This window comes from Triplophysa dalaica, chromosome 2 (genome assembly GCF_015846415.1).
Source record: "Triplophysa dalaica isolate WHDGS20190420 chromosome 2, ASM1584641v1, whole genome shotgun sequence".
Lineage (NCBI taxonomy): Eukaryota > Metazoa > Chordata > Actinopteri > Cypriniformes > Nemacheilidae > Triplophysa > Triplophysa dalaica.
Window position 1 is genome coordinate 5617995 of NC_079543.1, and position 21815 is coordinate 5639809.

At 37.3% G+C, this 21815-nt stretch overlaps 1 protein-coding gene across 3 annotated transcripts in view; it reads left to right on the plus strand.

The window, feature by feature from the left end:
* Window positions 1-21815, plus strand: part of cfap58 (cilia and flagella associated protein 58) — a 70705-nt gene that overhangs the window by 26733 nt on the left and 22157 nt on the right. For all 3 annotated transcript variants that reach the window (XM_056730691.1, XM_056730699.1, XM_056730709.1), the window contains exons 12-15: window positions 5605-5745; window positions 7073-7296; window positions 17544-17655; window positions 17748-17852. In XM_056730691.1, coding sequence (XP_056586669.1) covers window positions 5605-5745; window positions 7073-7296; window positions 17544-17655; window positions 17748-17852 — 582 coding nt within the window. The remainder of the gene's footprint in view (window positions 1-5604; window positions 5746-7072; window positions 7297-17543; window positions 17656-17747; window positions 17853-21815) is intronic.

A 21815-nucleotide genomic window follows, 5' to 3' on the forward strand; every position in this document is an offset into this window, starting at 1 on the left:
TTGAGTGCACGCTGTCAGCATAAGAGAGACATTCTGAAATTCATGCTTATTTTGTACTACTATTGTCATGTTGATTACGTACACTGCCGTTAAAAAATGAAGGGTCAATTATTCAATTATTAAAATGTTTACATTTTATAATAAAAGTAAAACTGCAATAGTAAAATGGAAATATGATATGAAAAATCTAAAAGCGTATAGAATGTTCTCCCAACATTTTATCAACCAGCCTCTTTGTACCTATGTTTGTGCATTTATATTTTTGTCTTGACACCTCCATATCAAAACCTTTATGTGATCAACTGACCCCAAACTTTTAAATGGTAGTGTATTTCGTAATAAAAAATATGAATTTAGAAAGATATGCAAAATAGAAACATTTTCACTGCGGCCTCACACTTCACACACTTAATGACATCATGATGTGAAAAAGCTTCAAGTGAAGACATCTCATTTAGCTTTGCTTTGTACGCGACACTTAAAAAGTCACACTTCATTCATTTTTTCAGGCTGACTGGTAAAAAAGGCGATTCGCAGCTTCGTCACTGTCACTCGTGTTATTTATTTGTCAGAGGTTCTCCGTCAGCCATCTCACGTGTTTAACAATTGTCAGCAATATTAAACCTGTGACAGAAAGCCAATATTGCTCTTTGGTAAATGGTGACAAACCTGAGTTTGTTACATTTCCATGCCGGAGCTGTCAAAGCGTTAGTTTCCAGTTTGACGTTGTACTTCCTGCGCTGTCAGAATGCATCACTGTCACGGCTTAATCTTTGCAGCGGCGCTGGTGGGCGAGTCACCGCTTTACCTCCAATTACACAACATTAGGTCTGGGAAAATGTTAATCTAACTCACACATGGTCTCGGAAAGTCTTTACACAGCTGAGGATCTTCATGGACCTGTCTTGCTAAAATGAGATGGGAAACGGAAAGAGGTAATACTTCTAACATTGTGAAGGTCAAATAAAATTGCTGGTTGAGAACGAAGAATAATGACCCCAGTGGGCGTCGATTAAAGACATCTTCAACTCTGGGAACTCAGTTGACCCTATGGTTTGTCAGCAGGGGACATCCTTACCGGAATTCTGTCTCGCGTATCCATAGTTACCGCACCTGTGCCCAATGCAAGATAATCAGACTCATTTGAAATACCCTTGTGTTCCATTTTGCCTTTGTGAAGTGCCACATGCTGCCACTTGAATTTCGAAACGTGCTTTTTTCGCATTCCCTGGACAGCATTGTTTGTTAATGACCATTTGCCTAAACATCTGTGGTTCAAAACCCGTATGCCGCTTTCTTCAGCAGAACACAAAAGAAGATATTTTAAAGAAAGTTGGACTCCCAACAAGATTGTCCCCCATTGACGTCCATTGTATGGACACAAAACCACTGACATTTCTCGAAATATCTTCTTTGGTGTTTCTCTTTTTTTGTTCTGTTGAACACAAAATTAGATATGTTTGAGAATGTAGGAAAGCAAAAAATTGACTATTTTCCTTTTTCCTACTATGGTGGTCAATGATGCCCCAGAAATGCCAGCTGCTAACATGTTTCCCAATTTCTTTTTGTTATGTTCATCAGAACGAAGATATTTATGTGGATTTGTTACAACTTGTATGTCAAATGGAGTAAATGATTACAGAATTTTCATTTTTTTGGTGCATTCGTTTACATTTAACACCCCTAAAAGATTTACAAGGTGATTTAAAGCCTATTAACAGTCCGACGGTGTCATAAGAAGCAAAGCCACTATGTCCTGCAGGTTTCTCTGTATCCACACGCTGAGTTTATTGTGCCAGGACACTGACCTTTAAGCTCCTCCTGTTGTTGTTTGTTACCTCACGCCCTTACAAAGCGAGCAGCCCAAGGCTCCTGTGATATTTAAGCAGCCCAGCTAAGGGACTTCCCCCTTTGCTAACTTTCAACCCTATGAAAAAAACAATTAGTCCACTTCATAAGAATTGATTAGCATGCTAATGAACGGCTTGCTTTCTCATCACAAGAGGCTACGGCGGGGGGTAATGAGGGGAGAGGCTGCTCTCAGCACCCCCCCTGTCTGGCTGGTTGTTATGCATGCTGAGAGGCACATCGATCTCGGAGAAATCTTATTACATGCTTAAGATGTTGCAAGTCTGTCATCAGATTTTAGTTGGGTTGGTCGGCGCAAAGGCGTTTTTAAATAAATGTATCAGGTGAGGGCGAGAGATGGAATCGAATTCTGGTTCAATCTGTGCCCTTAATGTCAGACGGGCGTGGTGGGGCGGTGGCCACATGTGTACCTCGCCTGGATACTGATCAGGGTCTTTGGTCTTAAGACACTCCCAACTGTTGCTCTCTCTCTCCCATGGGTGACAAAGGTTAAGACGGGTATCAAATCAGGTGTAAAGCACTCACACCTCACCTGCCTCTGACTCTTTTTGTCTAGCCCAACCGCTTCTATCCGTTTTCTCTTTTCTTGGCAGACCTGTATGTTTACCTCACCGTATTTGCCAAAGGCAATAAAATAAGTGTCAAGGGGTGAGAGACGGAGAGAGATGGATTTTGAAGTCAGATGTAAGATCTTCTCAGGGTCTCTCACCAAGGTGAACGTCCTGCAACATTTTGACCTGCTGCACTTTTTGAACTTTTGAGTCCTAACGTTAACAAAAGCTGTTAATAATAATGTTTCAAAAGGCTTTGTTTTTTAAGGCCATTTTAGCCCAAAAAAAATGCAGTACTCAGACGTATTTTGAAATTGGTTTAAAAGCTGTTATTTGTAGTTGCTTGATATATGCGTTTCAACGTCATGCAAATATAAGCTGATTTTTTTTCTTATTAAAATATATATATATATATATATATATATATTTTAACATAAGAAATTCTAAAAATGTACGTAAAATACAGTAAAATAATTAAAATACAGAATGTGTGCATTATCCATGAGCAACATTGATGGTAGATTTTGGTGGACATTTCTGTTGATGTGAATAAAGTAAGAGACAAGAAATCAACATCCTGATTCTATCAAAAATGAATTTGAACTGTAATATAGCTATTGGCACTCTATCAAAATGTGGTCTGGGGTCCGCATATGGAACCGAGTTTGTTATATGGGAAAAACACACATAAGAGACTGCAGGAACAAAATCTGAAAGACTGCAAAATTGAGGCTATGACCTATCAAATGGACATACAATTTCATACCCGTCTTTGCCAGCGAAATAGAAATCCTCAGCCACAAAGCACAAACTTATCAAGATGACATCATAGAGGTGCTGCCAATCATGTTCAGCAAGACCTCAGGACAATAACTCAATCAAAAGGAACGAGGAATTAACAAACAAACACAAAATCACTTGAAACAACATCAAACAGTGTTTCTAATGCATTTAACTTTTGATCCCATTTCAAATGAATTTTAGCTGTGAGGATTTCATTGAATTGTAAAAAGTGAAGCAAGTTATGGATTACATCATGTTAAATTGATAATAATATGATTAATATGGATTACTCTTTTGGTATTTGTTGGCTTAGATCTGTTGTTGATTTTGTTGTACAGTATTTCAATATCTTTTTTTAAGGATTGATGTTTGCTGATTGTCACAGCAATAATTTGATGTTTGTGGGTTCATTGCTGAGGTCAAAAGCATGATGCACTACTGCTACTATAGTGAAAGTGCAGTCAACACAAACAGTTTGGACAGTTTCTTTAACAATATTTTTGTTCCCCTTAGATACTGAGACTGAGTGTATACAAATATTATAATATTAAAATATATAAAATTAAATTAAATCTAGTCTTTTTAATTATAAAAACACTGGTGATATTTTTGTGATTTCTTAATAAGTTCTTTATATTTATACGTAAAAAAATCTGTAAAAAAATGAAGTTCTCTTTCAGCTACAGTGACAGAAATTTACCGTATAGTAGTCTTTTCCTGTAAAATTGAAGGATAAGGATGTAAAATAAATTGTTTTCCACATTTTTAGTGTAAATTTGATGTCTTTTTCTGTTATTTTACAGTTTTTGACCGCATTTCAAAAATAAACTTTCAAAAATAAACTGAAGTTTTAAAATAACAGTTTCCCTATAAAACTACACGTTTTTCTAGTTTTTCTTTTTTAATAAAGATAACTACTAAGATAACTTTGATGCGTATTTTATCTTCCACACAGATTATAATATTATGTTTATTTATTATATATATTAAATGAGATCACTCCTTAAAATCCGAATGGATTTTGATAGCCTGTCCATGTTTGATTGTTCATTATTTGTAAAAAAAAATTATCCCAACCATAGCATTCCACAGTAATATATGGTGTGCATGCCTCAATTCTCTTAAAATTAGAACGTTATGGTTATTGTCCTTGTTCTGAACGGGTCATAAACAGTATGTATGTCACATTAAATAAAGTGTTTGCAAAATGGCTTAAATGTAAATGTGAATCAGATATTTTTTGAATAATGACATTCATTTCTGTCTGTTCATCACACAAAAGCCACCGTATGGCGTTAGAAGACTAGGAAAACTGTGCATATAATAAAGTCATATTGACTTTATTAATTTAATGCTTTTTAGATGTCCTTTATGGAATGTCACAGACATGGTCACTGCGGATATCATGAATTTTATGCAAATGAGCTGTGTGAAGATTCTTCAAATTTTCCTTTTACTCATTTTAGATAGAGTCCATGTGTGGGTGAATATGCAATGACTTATATTCAAGAAAACAGTCATTCCCAATTTTATTTATATTACTATTGTTTTTTTAGCTGAGCTAAGATTATTTCTAGGCCTTGAAGTCTTGGTAACTAAAGTGAAAACGAAAAGTAAAGATATTTGTTTTGATGTAAAACTGTCCAAACAGAAAATAACATGCGTTGATAAATTACACAAACACACAATAACACGCAGGACATGTTTGTAAAGCAGGGTTGTATGCTGTCTATCTTCACAAAGAACACATCGTAACCAAACCCGGCAGCAGCGACCGACCCCGTGCTCAAACTCTCTGAATATGCAAAGAGTCAGAAAAAACAGTCGAAATGTGAAAAAGTCAGACACAAACAGGTCTCGCCCTGGAAAAAGGACATGCTGTGCTCTTGCACACAAAATGAGATGATAACACAACTGCAGCTCTGAACCTCCCATTCCTAGTGCACACATGCGTGTGTGTGAAATGTTTACTGATGCCTTGTCAACGTAAACTGTTTATCAAGCTGTTTAAACACTTTTAAATCTTGAGTATTAAGAGAGAAGGAGAGAGAGAAAATATTTACTATACAGCATCCCATCATTTACTCACCCTCGTGCCTTCAGATCCTGTATTTTGCTTTTTGAAAAATCGTCTGGTCTTCTGCAGACGTATGATGGATTTCTGTCGGGACGGAGCAACATTTAAGTCATTTTTCACTCACAATATTCCCCTTTGCTGATGTTTGCACCTAGACCATGCACACATCCAGAATTTCAAACAGCGTTTGTTTACTTGAATGATATAAGGGGTTCGTAAATAGTGGCAGAATTTCATTTCAGGGAAAACTATTCCTTTAACAGAGACATCAGTATAACTTTTTTCCTCTCTTTGTTAACCAGATCAATCTCTCTGTTTCAACAGGCTGAGCTGCAGAAAATGAGGCAACAGGCTCTAGAGACCAAGCAGTTCATTGACAAACAGGAGGCAGATGAACACAAGCTGCTGAGGATCATAGCGGATGCTGATACTGAGAGACTCCGACAGAAGAAAGAACTCGATCAGGTATCAAATGGTATCTCCCGTCAACGCATTATGGTACCTCCTTTACAGCCGCCATGCGTTTGACTCTAGGGATGAAAGAGTGTAATTTAGGTTCACTCAAAAGTCATTAGACCTAAAGTCTCACTTCTGAGGGGTCCGGGGGTCAAGCTCTTTTTAAAGGAGGAGAGAGGAACCAATATGGAGGCCAAAATCGGTCATGGCAGTTTAAAGAAATTAAAGCTTCTCAGCGTGTCGTGAGAAGGTCGACCAGCTGACCAGTAATGCAAAGAGTACACAGTAGGAAAGGCTTGAAAATACACAAATGATATTTTTGATGCAATTTATAAGCCAATTTATATTGGAAAGGTCTTCATATAGGGAGCATCTCCGTTTGGCGTACTGTTGGGATGGAGTATGCAGGAAACTTAACTCACTTATTTGACTTTAATAGATCGCTGAGCTAATGCTGTTGTGCTCTAATAAGCATGCAAATTCACATCTCACATCATTATTGGATAAAAGAATCCATTTTTAATTGTGCTCAATTTTTTCATGAAAATCCAGTTTTCTCATTGACCAGAATATGAAACCCTAAAATGAAACACGTCCAAATAACTTTTGGATCCTGACATCACCAACATTTTATTTTATATTTTATATTTCCACCTATTCATGTTCAGTTGAGTTTGTAAATTTTTTTACTTACATTGGAAGTCCATGGGGCAAGCCATCAGGATGGAATGAATGAGAAAATACTTGGCTTTTTAAACAACATCAAAAATATTTTCACCACAGGGGGACTTTAAAGATGTTTGCTTAACATTATAATTAAGTTCTACATTTACATTTCTGCATTTGGCAGCTTTTATCCAAAGCGACTTACATTGCATTATCCTATACATTTTTTTCTAAGTGTGTGCAATCCCCTGGGATCGAACCCACGACCTTGGCGTTGTTAAGTAGTCTCTTGGTTGTGTTTGTTTCTAATATTCGTGTAGTGCTAGAAAACTGAAACAGGAAGTACTTATTCATGTTGCTTACATCTTGCAGAATGGTAAGTACTATAAGTAATACAACACTGAAAAGTCCTTCTAACATCGGAAAAAGCCATCATATTGTATTCGTTTTAGATGAGGTGTTTCAGCACTTATTATGAACAGACTGGCACTGCGGTGCTGAGTCATCAGAACCCCGAACAGAACAAACACCCGCCTGCTTATTTCTATAATAGATCATCTAACCTCATCTAGAGGTGAAATCATTTTCCACGTTTGTTTGTTGTTATTCTCACAGAAACCAGTATGCCATCTACAAGTGTTTAATATTTGCACATGTTCTCATTGTCAAGGTGATAAGCGAGCGGGACCTCCTGGGGACACAACTGGTGAGGAGGAACGAAGCGCTGGCACTGCTGTATGAAAAGATCAAAATCCAGGAGTCGATCATGAGCAAGGGTGAAATGCAGTACAGTGACAGACTAGAGGACATCAGACTCTTGAAGCTGGAGGTCAAGAGGCAAAAGCGCGAACAAAACATCCTCACCAGGACAGTCTCTAAAGTTGAAGATCTCAGGTAACACACAGGAGAAAGGTTTGGGTGGAGTTGCTGGATTACTTCTTTGTGATGCATGTTTCCGCACAAGGAAGGATTTCTGTTGCGGTAGAATATTTAGACTGAAAGGGACAGTTCACCCCAAAATACAAACTCTGTTTGGCTGTATAGTAAAAATCAGATGCCAAAATATGAACAGAACAGTAAAAATAAGCTAAAGTTGTTAGTGCATCTACATTAGTTATCAGTTATTATCCGCTGCCTCTAGAATTCCCCGTGGTCACATTGACCACATTTACATGGACAACAATAATCCGATATTAACACGATTAAGACAATACTCGGATTATGAATGGAGCATGCTAACAGAGTTTCTTGAAACAAGAAAGATGCCAAAATAAATGAAACACCAATAACTGTAAGTGATACCATGGAGAATCCAAACTGTTTGTTGATACCATCAGGGAACGTCGAACGGCGTCGCTTAGGGACGTAATGACATATGCCATTAATCGAACTATGTAGTGTAACAAGTAAACGGGAACATGAAAGGTATATTCTTAATTGGAATATTAGCAGACTCAGAATAAGGCAAATAATTTGATTACTGACGTCCATGTAAACGTGGTCATCGATGGTTGCAGTGCAGATTTTTTTGCAGGACATTTAAACACACCAAAAAGACCATGTTGTTATCTTTATACTGTCGTCATCATTTTTAGCTTCTTCATTTTTGATCTCTGCACACTCTTCACTTGTAACTCCGACACAGTGGCAGGTGGAAAACATTTATATTTTTCAGATACACTCGTGTGTACTGAAGAGGATAAATGACATAATGATTATGACTCAATCAAATGTACATGCAACATCGAGAGACGGAGCTAATTAGGTGCTTGTTGAATAATCCTCTCCTCGGATTTGACCTGCGAAAGGTTTATTGATATTTTCAAAAGCTTTGATTCACTCTCAATAATCAAGCTTTTTAGGTCAAAGGGAACAAGAGATACATTTTCATGATCGGTTGTCAGTAGAGTGAAAATGGCAATGCACTAAACAGTGAGGTAACAACTGAAAGTTCTGACAGGTTTCTCCAATTTAAAGCCAAACTGGATCCATAATAGATGCTCTATCATAGCCTTTATGAACATCAGGCATGGTGTTAACCTTTCCTGCAGTCTCTCTCTCTCTCTCTCTCTCTCTCTCTGTCTCAGGCCAATGTAGTCACTAAATATTCAATGAGTCTGAATTATGTGCTGATATTTCCTTCACCCCAGAATTTATTCAACCAAAGGTTTGAACCAAAAGGAGAATAAAGAGAGAGGGACTAAATTTTATTTTACAAAGCACTCTTGTTTGACTACTTTATTGAGGAAAATTCAGTCCTTTCAATTCAAATCTATCCAAAACATTTTCAAACATGGCTATAAAAAAAGGTTAAAATAAGGTTGAATGACAAGAATATCTTAGTTACAACATCTCTTTTCGAGACCAATTTTTTTTTTTTTGCCCACCTCAAGGGAAGAAGGAAAGAGGGCCTAACATATCCTATTTATATCCTTTTTTTAGGAATGTGCAGTATATATTCACTAAATCAGGTTTGCGACCCTGTATGTGAAAACTAAGTAATTATTTTGGTGATTTACTGATTACTACATGAATACACCATATACAGTGTAAAGGAAATTCTGTAAAAAAAAAAAACTTGCCATTTTTAGGGCATATCAAAGATTGACATCAATGTTTAGAAGGGCAACTTTTAGGATTTTTGTGTTTAGAATAAAATAATTAGTCAGATTATAAGTAGTCTACAAAATCATTCATTTTACATAATATAAATTCATTTTTGAGTATTGTATCTTGACTCAGATCTATAATATAATCTATCATTTACAGCAATAAACATATATGTTTATGGCTATGACTTATTTGGTGCTCTTAAAGGTTCCATGTGTGGATTTTAGCGGCATCTAGTGGCGAGGTTGTAAATTGCAAACAACGGCTCACCTCACCCCTCCCTTTTGAAGCATTACGGTGGACCTTACACCTCTAATCTTTTGACTAGTTTGACCTCTTAATCACTATTTTGATTATGAGACTGTACCCTGTGGCAGAGTCATATCTGTGTTACTTTTAAGTACTTGCAAGTCTTTATACCAGTCAGACACACTAGTTTCCTGCAAGCTTTCAGCAAGAAGTTAATGGAAAACATTACATAATGTATGAGCCAGGATCATAAGGGTTAAAATATGACACCCCTACTTTTCAAGTTGTTTGATGTCCATGTTCTCTGGCTATTTATAAAAAAGTTCTTTCTAGCTGAGGTATTGTTGAAATTACCTAATAGTGATAAACATCTTGTAATTTTTACTCATCTGACTCATTTTCCAATAATTTGTAGATTACCGTCAGCAATCCAAAACTCGTACTTTAAGCAGGAAATATACATATCAGCTTTTGTTATCTGGCACACAAACTAGCACTTCCACCTACTCTTTATTTCTCCAGACAATGTAGCCACACTCTCATGGTTTAAAAATAAACAAAATACATTTTTGCAGAACACCCCTCCCCTATAGCACATCCAGGTGTGCTTTGTGTAGTTTTTTTGTGGACCACACACAATTCAGCTCAGAGTGTGGCGGATTGTTCAAGTGATTTAACCATGGTGTTCTGGGGGGTGATCAGCCCACCATAATTTTCTTGCCATGTCCCTATTTTATTGTCCTCCTGTGCTCTGAAACATATGTGAGAATAAATAAGCCAGTGGTAAGGATGCAGAGAGACTAGCCAGCCGCCTCTGTACCAGATGGGCTGATATGATGCCGAGATCGGATGCCAAATATCTCTCAGATTCGCAGGCAGACATGGTAAACATGTGGCAAATTTGAGTAATTATTGCTGTCATCAGTGCAATGGGATTTTTGTGAAGAACGTGCATTTTGATTCTTTGTTTGTAATATCTATTAATTTAGAAGGATTTTTTTTTTATATATTCTAAAATTGTTAAATACCCAATACAAACAAGGAAAATATGTAATTTTACAGGAAAAACTTTTATTTTAGGTAAATAAGGTGCCCCAGCTCTCAGAAAATGTCCGTTTTTTTAACAGGATTTTTTTACAGTTTGGTTGCTGTGCTCCTGTCACTAATCCTTGTCCGTCTTCATGGATGGGCTCATACAGATATTGGTGCCGTCAGCCCGGATTCTCTCGTCTGGAAAAATCTCCTCAAGACCTCATTGAAACTGTCAAGAGAATTGAGGATCGCCCTCTCGTGACGAATTTACTGAACAATATCTTCATCCTGTTGGGTGGCTGCCCAGCCCAGAAAGACATTAAACCTCACACTTAAACTCAGATGCCCTTTCAGATATTTCTCTTATATTCCAGATTACAGTATAACATAGTTCTCTCTGCCAGGACGTTGCATCACTTTTTTCCTACAATCTACTTTGACAGAAGTCTTTGCATCAGACTGTAAATGCTCTTCCATTCACTGGCTGTCTGTATCACGTCTTATTCTTCGATATTCAGAAGAGCAGAACTCTTGCATCAAGGTATCAAAAAGTAGGCCTGTTAACAGTCTCCCGAACATACAGAAATTGATTCAAAATAGGAGAAAGTATTAAAAGTACAGTTGAACGAATCTTTGACGTTTAACAAAATGTCGGGTCCAGCTTGTGCTTAATAATGACATAAAAAGGCGCCAGAACAAATGTACTATCTCTACACAAAAGAAAAATCAATAGATTTTCAGACATTTATGTCTGCTAAGAAAATTGACACATAAAACATTTTTTTTTCACACACATTTATTCTTTGCTTCTGAAGTCATTCATTAAGTCATTTGGATTATTTTTGTTTCAGTTTGTGACCTACAAATGTACTTAAAGCGACAGATCATTTTATACAAAACCTTTGGTTGAGGTCAGGTAAAGGAAAAAGAAAGTCATATATATCTGGGATGCCATGACGTTCAGTCAAGTATGAGAATTTTTTAGAAATTGACAGTTCACCTAAAACATGAAAATTCAAAAGTCATTTACTCACCCCCTTGTCATTTCAAACCTGTAAGGGGCCATTCAGACAGAAAGCGTCTCTGTGTCTTAAAACGCTCTGATATGGTTTTTAAAAAGCGTAGCCTAGAACACAAGGGTCTCGAGATGCGGGAATCCAGACATAGCCACTATGCGCTTCCTCCGCCATGTTGCAGTCAGATAAAACAGTTGTCATGCCAACTTGCTACTGGGAACCAGAGCCATTGAGAGAGAGAGTTCTGCCAACTGAAGTCTGAAACGCTGGAGCGTCACGTGATTCATGGAGCCTTCAGATAGAAGTTATGTTTTCTCTTGAAATGTTTTATTTCTTTCATCTTTTTATTCATTAATGGGCTTTAGTCTTTAAATGGGTTTAAAGTTGACCTCAGTTGGTCTGTTTAGTCGCAGCTCCATGCGTAACTAGTAACTTCCAGGAACTATTGAGAGCCCATGTCTTGTGATTCTTGGAGCCTTTTAAATAATTGCAGTAAGTTATGTTTTCTCTTTAAATGCTTTATTTCTGATTTTTTCATTAAATAGCTTTCGTCTGTAAATGGGTTAGAAGTTGACCTCAGTTGGTCTGTTTAGTCTTAGCTCCATAAGCTATTGGTAACTTCCTGGAACTATTGAAACTGTGAAAAAACTGTTCCATTGGAGTCAACGAAGAAGACGCGACTTTCTATCTCAATGGCTCTGAAGCTTGCAACGCTTGCCCCGCCTCCAAATTCTTCTGATTGGTTCACTGCTTTTTGAATTGACATTGATGAGCAGTGCTGCATTTAAAAGTAGATTGTTTTTAAACTTGACACGGCATCTTTAAATAGCGGCGCTCGTGTGCAAGGCTCTTCGCATTGGAATGGGAAAACACGTTCTGTCGGAATGGCCCCTAAGATTCTTTCTTCTTCAGGACATAAAAGGAGATATTTTGAAGACATCAGTATCACTTCTATTGTATGGAGACAAAACCAATTGAAATGAAAGGGTGCCGGTTACCAACATTCTTCACAATATCTTATTTTTGTGTTCTGTCGAAGAAAGAAAGTCACACAGGTTTGAAATGATAGGAGGATGAGTAAATGACAACAGATTTTTTTTGAGTGAACTATTACTTGTATCAAAACATCCAAAGACACCCAGCAATAATGTTCCAAAAATCTTACAGAACCAGCTTGTAAAATCTTGTGAATAGGTCAAATAATTCCTATTTCTTCACCGCATGTGCAGCATAACCAGCAATTATGTCGTGCCATAAACAATCACAAACACCGCTATAGAAAAGGTGGAAACAACTCATTTGGTGTATGAGAAGCTCTCAGAAACAAGCATCCACTCAACAGAGAGAGATTGATTGGAATGTAAATGTGACGGGTTTTGTAATAATCTCAGATGAATGAATTGCTCCTGCGACTACTAGAGATTGCAATCAGGAATCATGCATGTACAGTAATGATAATATGCTTCTTATAGTCATACAGCGATTTAATTTCCTTTAACATTCTCAACCATTATTCTGGATAAAAAACTTACAGGTATGCGAGAATCGAGATATTATGGCTACTGTATTTAAGACTTTCCAATTAAGTTTTCTGAATTTAGAGCGATACTTATCAACGCATTATATCTTTTTTATTAATCCTCCGATAAAATTGATTAAATGCATATTACATGAAAATGAAAAATTCTGTCATGTTCTGCCCACATTTAAGAATATTTGAGCCTATTTCCATATAGTGTAAGAGAACGGCAACTGGGGTTCTTCAGTGGATAGTACAATGCAATATAAGTCACTTTGGATAAAAGAGTCTGCCAAATGCATGATAACAGGACACAAAAGCAGATATTTGAAGAACGTTGCTACCAAACACACTGGTCTCCATTGACCTGCGTATAATCACACTGACATAATTCTCAAAATATCTTCTTTTGTTTTCCATACAGGTTTGATTGACACAAGGGTGAATAAATGTTGACAGAATGATGGCAGAAACACTTCTACACAGAGATTTATGTGTGTTTCATACTCATAGTTTGGGGATTAAAACAAACCCCTAAACTTGAGTCAAGCACAGTATAGTACTTCGTTTGACGTATCGAATTTGTAGTGATTGCGAACATTACAATTTATGCCATAATGAACTGTATTACATTTGGCCTAGAATATTCATTAGAATATTTGACTCGCAGCGTGGAATGAAAAACAGAGCACAAGCCAATGATGTGAAAGTATGTGTGCGCAAGTGTTTCTTTGATGCAGCACAGAACCAAATTGTTGTGCTGGATGTTTGGCAGCTATAATGAGAAGGTCTCTTCATTTCAAATGATTTCAAAGAGGCCTCACTTGAAAATGAATTATGTTTGGATAAATCTGCCTGAATCACAGGGTTACCCTCACGAGCCTTTCACGTCAATTAAAACAACGCTTAGAAATGCGCTAGCACATGTTCTTTAGCCCTCCATCATTTTTACATACTTTCTGTCTTTTTCTTTATTTGTGGAATTAAATGATATAATTTCTTCTCTGGAACAGGAACAAAGAAACATTAGAGAACACTCACCCTTAACATTTCCATGCTTCTGGGGCCTTGCACTCCAGCAACTCTGTTACTGCTCTCTTTTTCTGTTCTTTATTTTTCCTTCCGTATATCTCTCCTACTGTGGCCCTATCGCTTCCTCCCTATCCGCTTTACCTTCATTAGTCTATTTCCTCTTTCCTTTTCTCCTCTTTCCCCCTGAAGCTCTCTCTATCGCTCATCTACTGCTGGTTGAGTTACATGAAGCATACAGAACAGACCATATGTTCCTCCCGTGCCCTGGCTCATAAGATGCCAACTTATTCAAAAAGCATCTGAGTGGCAGCCTGACAGATGGATTTCCCGTAATCGGCTTCCATTCGGATCAGCATGAATATTTCATAAGTGTTAAATAAACGTTTCTTAAGCATTGTCTAACTGCAAGCTGAGCTGCTTCGAGCTTTGTAACATGGCATAACGGTCCGGATGCTCGAGGAAGATCCTCGAGATCGAAGGGCTTTCTTAGATTCTTGTTGTTTCGCATACGCAGCGGGTAAAGTATATTAGATTCATCTGCTGTTGTTTTGGTTCTGACACCTACTTCTTTACATTTGGTCTATTTATTTTATTGTATAGTTTATATATTACCATATACTTAAAAATATTGAGCTATATGTAAAGTATATTCAAATTAAGTGTATGCAACAGTTTTTAAAAAACTGTTATTCCAAAAATCTGTTATTTTTTTAAATAAAATATTTTATTGATTTCATTGTGCTACTAAATGGCAAGCACTTTCTGAGTAAAATGTTGCTTAAGGAGCCAATAATGTCTTATATTGGGATACTCCACACACAAAGTACATTTCCAAGAGTGAGATGCATATAAAAATGTCAATAACACTTACACTAGGATGCTTGGTTGACAATGATCAAGTATTTTCAGTTCCTTTTAAAAAAAAGTCAAGAATATGGCTGCCCATGTGGATTGTGGGATTTATATGGGTACGGGGAAGTGATGCACACTGCCCAAAGCAGTGCAGGTGTTGTAAGTGGTTTTGTGTTGATTTCTCCCTCTGCTGTGGAAACATACAGTAAGATTCAGTTTCAGGTCTATCAAAAATGTTTAATGAATCCAGGTGCAGATGGCATTAAAATACTGTAAGTAATTTCAACGATATTCCAACTAATCTTCAATTTATATCCACTTACCTGGCTGAAACCTAAAATAGCAAGTTGCAATGACTTGTAAAGCCAAGTTGATTCTACCTAAAAATTTAAGGAAGCAAATAGTTTTTATGTGCAGAACAGCAAGTATACAAGACATTCCCAATGTGCTCGGACTCATAACTGTTGCTTGCAGCTATATTTTTGGACAAATTCTTGTCTTCTTTTCTAAAAGAGGTTGAGTCTATACAAGCTGATTGTTAATGCTGTTAGTGAGGGTATTGTCGTGGGAGGTTGTTGATGTAAATGGCGCTGATTATAATTGGTTCTGCACTTTTTAAAAAGGCCAGTTATGAACATCGCTGTCTTGTTTGTTGTGTGCTGTTTTTGTTGGCATGTCTGCTATTGACTGTAAATGTGCAGTGCCACTGGGAAGCCCCATTTAGCAACACAGGAAATAAATCCTTGCCAGGTTTTCACATAACTGCCTTTTAGAGATCAGGACTCTACCTCACGCTCACACAAACATTGTTCACACTTTGAATCAATGCAGAGCTATGAAATGTAGTACGGTTTGTGTTGTGATTTTTGATTTTTGTGTGTATCTGTGTGTGCGTGCATGAGTTCTGAACTCTATAAGCACTGTGATTAAAGTTTAAGTGTGTGATATCAAACCTGCCTTACCGAATAAATCAATCTATATACCCTAACCTACTCTTGCTCTAACCATCTGTATCTCAATGCAAATCTCACTCCAAACAGCCACAAAGACACATAGGAGGAATACCAAACTAAATAGGCGAATAAGAGAACCCCATGGGCGAAGAATATGCTTTTCTCCCATTCTAAATCAGTTATTTATTTGTCATGGTGGAATTAATTTGTTGACATGGAAAGATGGATGGCTTGCCTTGCTTTAGCGGACAGTGATGTATTCATGTGAAATACGGCTGTGAAGAGAATGGTGAGAGCAAGAAAACAAAAGCTTTGCCAAAAATACAATTAAAATGCATAAATTAGGCCCAAAGGCAAGCGAAAGAAAAGTCTGCTGTGATTTTAGCCCAATCTGAACAGGAGATCCTTTCAGGCTCATTGTTCTGAATGTAGTGCGGTAAAATGACTCTTGACTAAGATTAATGCAGTCGGAGCGTGCACATATCATCAAATCACATATCGTTTTATTTCCAGCATGTTACGCGTGGTTTCTTTTCAAAGTTTTGAGACAGAGCGCTTTATGTGTCGTGTATTTGTGTCTACATGAAGTTCAGAGGCTTTTGTTATGGGACAAATAGAATTTAGCACCACCAGATGTGTTTTATTTCATCTCCAGTAAAGCCCTGGCTTTTCATAGAACTGTCGTTCTACATATGCAGTTTCTTAGATACACATGGAGTCATCACAGTTTCAGAGTTAGATTAGATCTGTGATCGATTCCTGAAAGAACTTTAAAAGAGTTTGATGTCTGTAAACAATGGATGTTGTTGGACATATATACAGTAGATATTTGCAGTAGTAGTTAGAAACAGTGATCTTTCTCGACTGACAGATTTAAACAGGGCGTAGAAGACAATAGTATCATCCGACTTACCCTCAGAGTAAACCTCTGTCAATGATGCAACATGTATACAATAGACGCCTAACTTCAAAGCCCCAAGAATCTTGTTTGACTCCCCCAGTCATCAGCTTCAATCTATAAATACTCGATTTAAAACTCCCATCAGGATATAAACACAACAGCGTGGGAATGTAATAAAGAAATCGTACGACGCGACAGTTATGATCATTAGAGACTTCATCGATTTGGTCTGCATCAGCAATGACGGCAAAACGCAGGCCTTGAAAAATCAATTCGCACCATTTACAAGCAATCTTTCGGCATTCTTCAGCGCAGCGACACACTTTCCGACTTGCGTTTCTAGACAAATGATAGTACGTCGAAATTTGGGTGTTTTTTCCCGATAGGAAATGACTTATTGATCAATTTAGCATGCTAACCGCTAACACCCTTGTAAATTCAACCTTCATTGCTCTCAGGTAAATGAGCTGTGCGCTCTCACTATCAGTCTCTCCCCGTTGCTTTAGTGAAAAGTTCAGAGACATAGCATTCGAGTAGAAGTACATATCGTTTAGCAATTGATAGATTATCGTATAGCTCCATGACACATGTATAGGGTTTAATGTGACTTAAGCCACTCTAAGAAATAGGGAATTTGTATTTTTGGACTTTAAACATCATGGTTGAAATGACCTGTCAATTCAAGAATGTCTCACTCACTCTCTCTCTCTCTCTCTCTCTCTCTCATATTAACGCTTGTTTGCATTTTTCTGGTTGGGCTTGTTGTGGTGCATATGTAACTAAGTAAAGTGCAGAGGTTTTAAACCTCTCACTGAAATCCATTTTCAGAGTGCAGTTGTGTAGTGCCAAAATGCAAGGGCCTTTATTAAATAACAGCCTGTAAATTAGTAGAACATTGTTGATTTTGTTATGGCCTGGAAACTCCAGCCAGCCAGCTATTTCTTTTTATTTCCGATCTGTCTTTGTTCTGATGGCAGACAGGAGGTGTTCCACATGCAGAGGGAACTGCTGAAAGAGAGAACCAGATGTCGAGCTCTAGAGGAGGAACTCAGTAGTCCCATGAATGTTCACCGCTGGAGAAAACTAGAGGTGCGACTTTACATCACTGTAGCTCATTATTGACAAACAAGTATTTTATTTACATGATTGAGAAAGTATTATGTTTCCCTTGGACCATGTAGGCAAGTGATCCAAGCATGTTCGAACTGATTCAGAAGATTCATTCTCTGCAGCGGCGGTTGATATCTAAGACTCAAGATGTTGTGGAGAAAGAGCTTCTGTTACAAGTAAGAGCTTGATGTTGTAAAATAATCAGGTATACCAGAAAGCCTACAAACTTCACTTGCTTGCTGCTGCCCCCTTTTTGGGAATTACACATTCAAGTTTGGTATCTGTAATTTCAGCTTTCGAGTTTATCTACTCTCTGTCATAATTGTGGTAAGCCAATAAAGAGCGTTAAAACAAACCTGTTTCTAACAAATCTTAACAAAACATGCATCAATAGAAATCTTATTTATTCAGCTTTCAGAGTTATTTATCTCAATAAAAAGACCCTTATGACTTGTTTTGTGGTCAAGGTTCACAAAGTGAATGTGATTTTTTTTTACTAAAGTGGTCATTATTACATTGACGCACTTTAAGTAAAATAAAAAACTTCAAATAGACTCTATTTCATGTTTTGCTCATTCTAACGCTTTAGGGGGCTTTTCTAGTCAAATTTAACACAACATAAACAACTTTCATTGTGACTCTGAGATATAAAATGATTGATTTTAAATGGCGGGATGTCCGATTTCTCATAGCCATTGTTGATGTTCAAATCGCCAAGACAGAAACACCCCTGTCCCCATCTTTTGTCAGCGCTCGGCTCGCAAAACTACTTTCACTTTCATCACATTGCTACAGCAGGTCATAATAATTCTGCTACACACATTACTGCTAAATAACAGCTTCCATGACTTTAACATCGGCTGTCAAAGCTGTTCGGTGTAAACACTGATATTGTGTTTGTGCGCATAGCTTACCTTTAAAACACTTCTATGAAACGTCCTTCGAAGTCGTGCTTGCAAATGTCTCCTAATCAATATGTTTGTTTTATCATTCAACTAGGGTCCAATATAAAAGGCAAAACTAACGCATCTGTTATAAGTGTTAATTATATAACCGGTCTGACGACATTCGGTCTGGTGTCATTTCCCTCGCCATAGTAGGAAAAAACATCTGCGATCTCTAACAAAGATTGACGTTTGTACATGCACTAGCTGACCTTCGTTACACTTCGATCGATCCGCATGTTTTTAACTAATAAAGTGAAGTTGATGCCATTGTTACTGTTTATTGCTAAAAGTTTATGAATACATGTGCACTGAGAGGGGGACTGACCAGCTCGCTGATATTGTATGGCTGGGACATCTTCACACACACATATGCTAAGATGGGAACCAATCATGACAGACCTGGTCAGCTTAGCCAACCAGAGCGTTTTGGAAGGAGGGACTTTATAAAGACGGGAAAATCCAGAAATCCAGTTGTTTTGTTAGAAGAGGGACAGTGGTAGACTTGAAATATCCAGATATTTCATTCAATATTGTGTGAATAAGATAGGCATTGTTTGAATTACAGTCTATACTTTCTATGAAGCACAGTAATTTTCCACACTTTGTTATCGTATATAACGTGCATTATTCTGAGGGCACAACAGCGTTAGACATTTCTAATGTATTGTTAGTGCTGCTCATCACTCACACTAAAAACAAACATGTTTTCTCAGATGTAGCAGGTGCGCGGGTCGTGGTTCTGCAGAAGATTATTTATTTACATAAGTGCACCAGAAACGTCTGATTAGGTTATGAATGCAGTCCAGCAGAGTTGCAGTGTTCTGTAGCTTTATATCCTCTGTGCTGTTTGTGATACACTTGAGGGTTTTAATTGGTTTGGTCATGACGAAGGTCTCAATTTGTCTGAAAATCACAGACATAATGTTCCAAAAGTAGCCATCCCATTTACTCCATGACAACGAGACGGTTTGATGTGGATTGCGACAGTCGGTTTGAAGAGTTTCCTTTTTCTCTTTATGGTTTCAGTCAAGGAATAGTATTGTGTAGCTGAGAAGTAATTGAAATGATAAAATGGGCTTTCAAAATGCCATTACCATCAGACACACAGCTGGCTTTAAAAGGTACTTTTCTGCCGTCTGCATCAAACGAAGCTTAGCAGACACTGGATCACAATTGCGGGACACGAGCAGCTATTCTCATGTATCAGATCATTTCAAACATCTCATTGATCTCTTTCAGGTTGAGACCAGATTTTAATTTTAATTCAGAATCCGCTGTCAATATGTATACAAGCGGTGATGGACGACAGCAGATGATCTGGCAGTTTTGTAATTATTCAAGAATTGATTTACACAGAACAGTTTATTTCTTAATTTTCATTTTTTAACTATAGTTTTATATGGTAACTTAAAAGTAAACTGTAAAATGGCCCCAAAAAACATATGTACATCATTTAATTGAACTCATAATTAGTTTAACTACACTTGACATTTTGTGTTTTTCTTTACCAAATATCATCATTATTTTAGAAATCGATAGCACAAGCACACATTTCAAGTTTTGGTTTTGTTTCATTTTCAGGCGACATTGTTAATAGTTAATGCATTATTCAACAGTTTGTAAATATTTTCAAAAGTGGCCAAATTATTGATCATACAGTCGCAGAAATAGATACATGGTTCAAAATGAAAAGAACAGATTTTTGGGCACTTTGTGGTTGTCGTGGTGAACTACACCTGTGTGGACTGAAGGTCTGAAACTTATTTTGTTAGAATTCTCTAACTTTGTAAAAATGTTATCCATTTTATTATAATTATTCTGAAATGAAAAATAATGCATGATATAATTTTATAGATTTTAAAATAATAATGCATGGGCAGCGTGGGCTTTTAAACTTGTAATGTCTGGTCCCTTTTTTGTATGTGAATATTTAGTTTGTCGAACATTCTCAGCTAATTTGAATCTATTTTATTGATTTTATTCTCATCTTCATTAAACGCAACATCAGAAGAGCGTGGCCCTGAAGAGAGAACGTTGTGGGTTCAGTCCTAATTTTTTAATTAAATGATACCTGATGGCCTCACAAAACCCCTTCAACTCACTCAGAAATATGAAGAAGCTTCATAGTCACTGGTAGGCAGTGGTGTATGTATAGTTTTGCTGTTTTGTTCTGTTACTGTTTGCACAATACCTAAAATCCATTGAAGAAAACACATTGTTGCACTGCCTGTATGACAACACTGTTGCTTTATAAATGATAAGAGACAAGATCCAGTTTGTATATAATATCCATTAGATAGACAGAACGGTCTTACACACAACATCTCTTTATGACAAATAAAGAACGGACCACAGAACAGTGTTTTTCTATTTTTCAGCTAAACAGACACTCTAATTCTCCCATTATTTGCAGTGAGGCAGTCGAATAATAATCCAGACCTGGAGCGTATCATCTCTGTTAATATTCGTGCAGGCAAATCCGGAGAGAACATTAGTAGGTTAACTATTTATTCATGCATAGCGGCTGCAAGACACTGTCATAGATTGACTTATCATGTCATATTACCAGCTGAGGTACACGAGGAAGATCATTCTTTCTCAGCAACAAACATCAGGGTTTATTATGGCCTTAAGTTAGCGTTATATAAGCCTCCGTACGTCACATCACGGTTGAGCCGTGAGGTCGGAGAAACTTTAGCATCGGACCCCCTCAAGTCAGATTGAGTTTTCCAATCCAAAGTTTTCATTTGGATAGACAGAAGGGTTTGTAGTGCGAGAGATCCAGCACTCGCAGCGAGGTCACGACCTCTAATTTTCAAAGCTCATGCGAGAGCACTTCTTTAAAATGTTGCATTCTTTCCATCTCCTTCCCAGAGCTAAGGTGTTTACCGCACGCTCCTGTAAAGCGTGTTATGGACGTGCTTCTGGTGTTTAAGAGCCTCGCCGTAAAACGCTGAAGTTATGTTTTAAAATAACTGACAGGGCAAAAGGCAGCCGTTTCTCAAAGGTGATATTTATTTTTCAGATATGGTGTATCATGTATCATCATCACTTTGTCAAGGGTGTTTTTGTATTTATGACTTTTTGAGCAAAGTATTTTCACAAGCCTCAATCTTCCTGAACTCAAGAGACCTGATGAAATCACTCGACAAGCACATTTCTTTTTCACTGTTGACACATTTTCTATTGAAA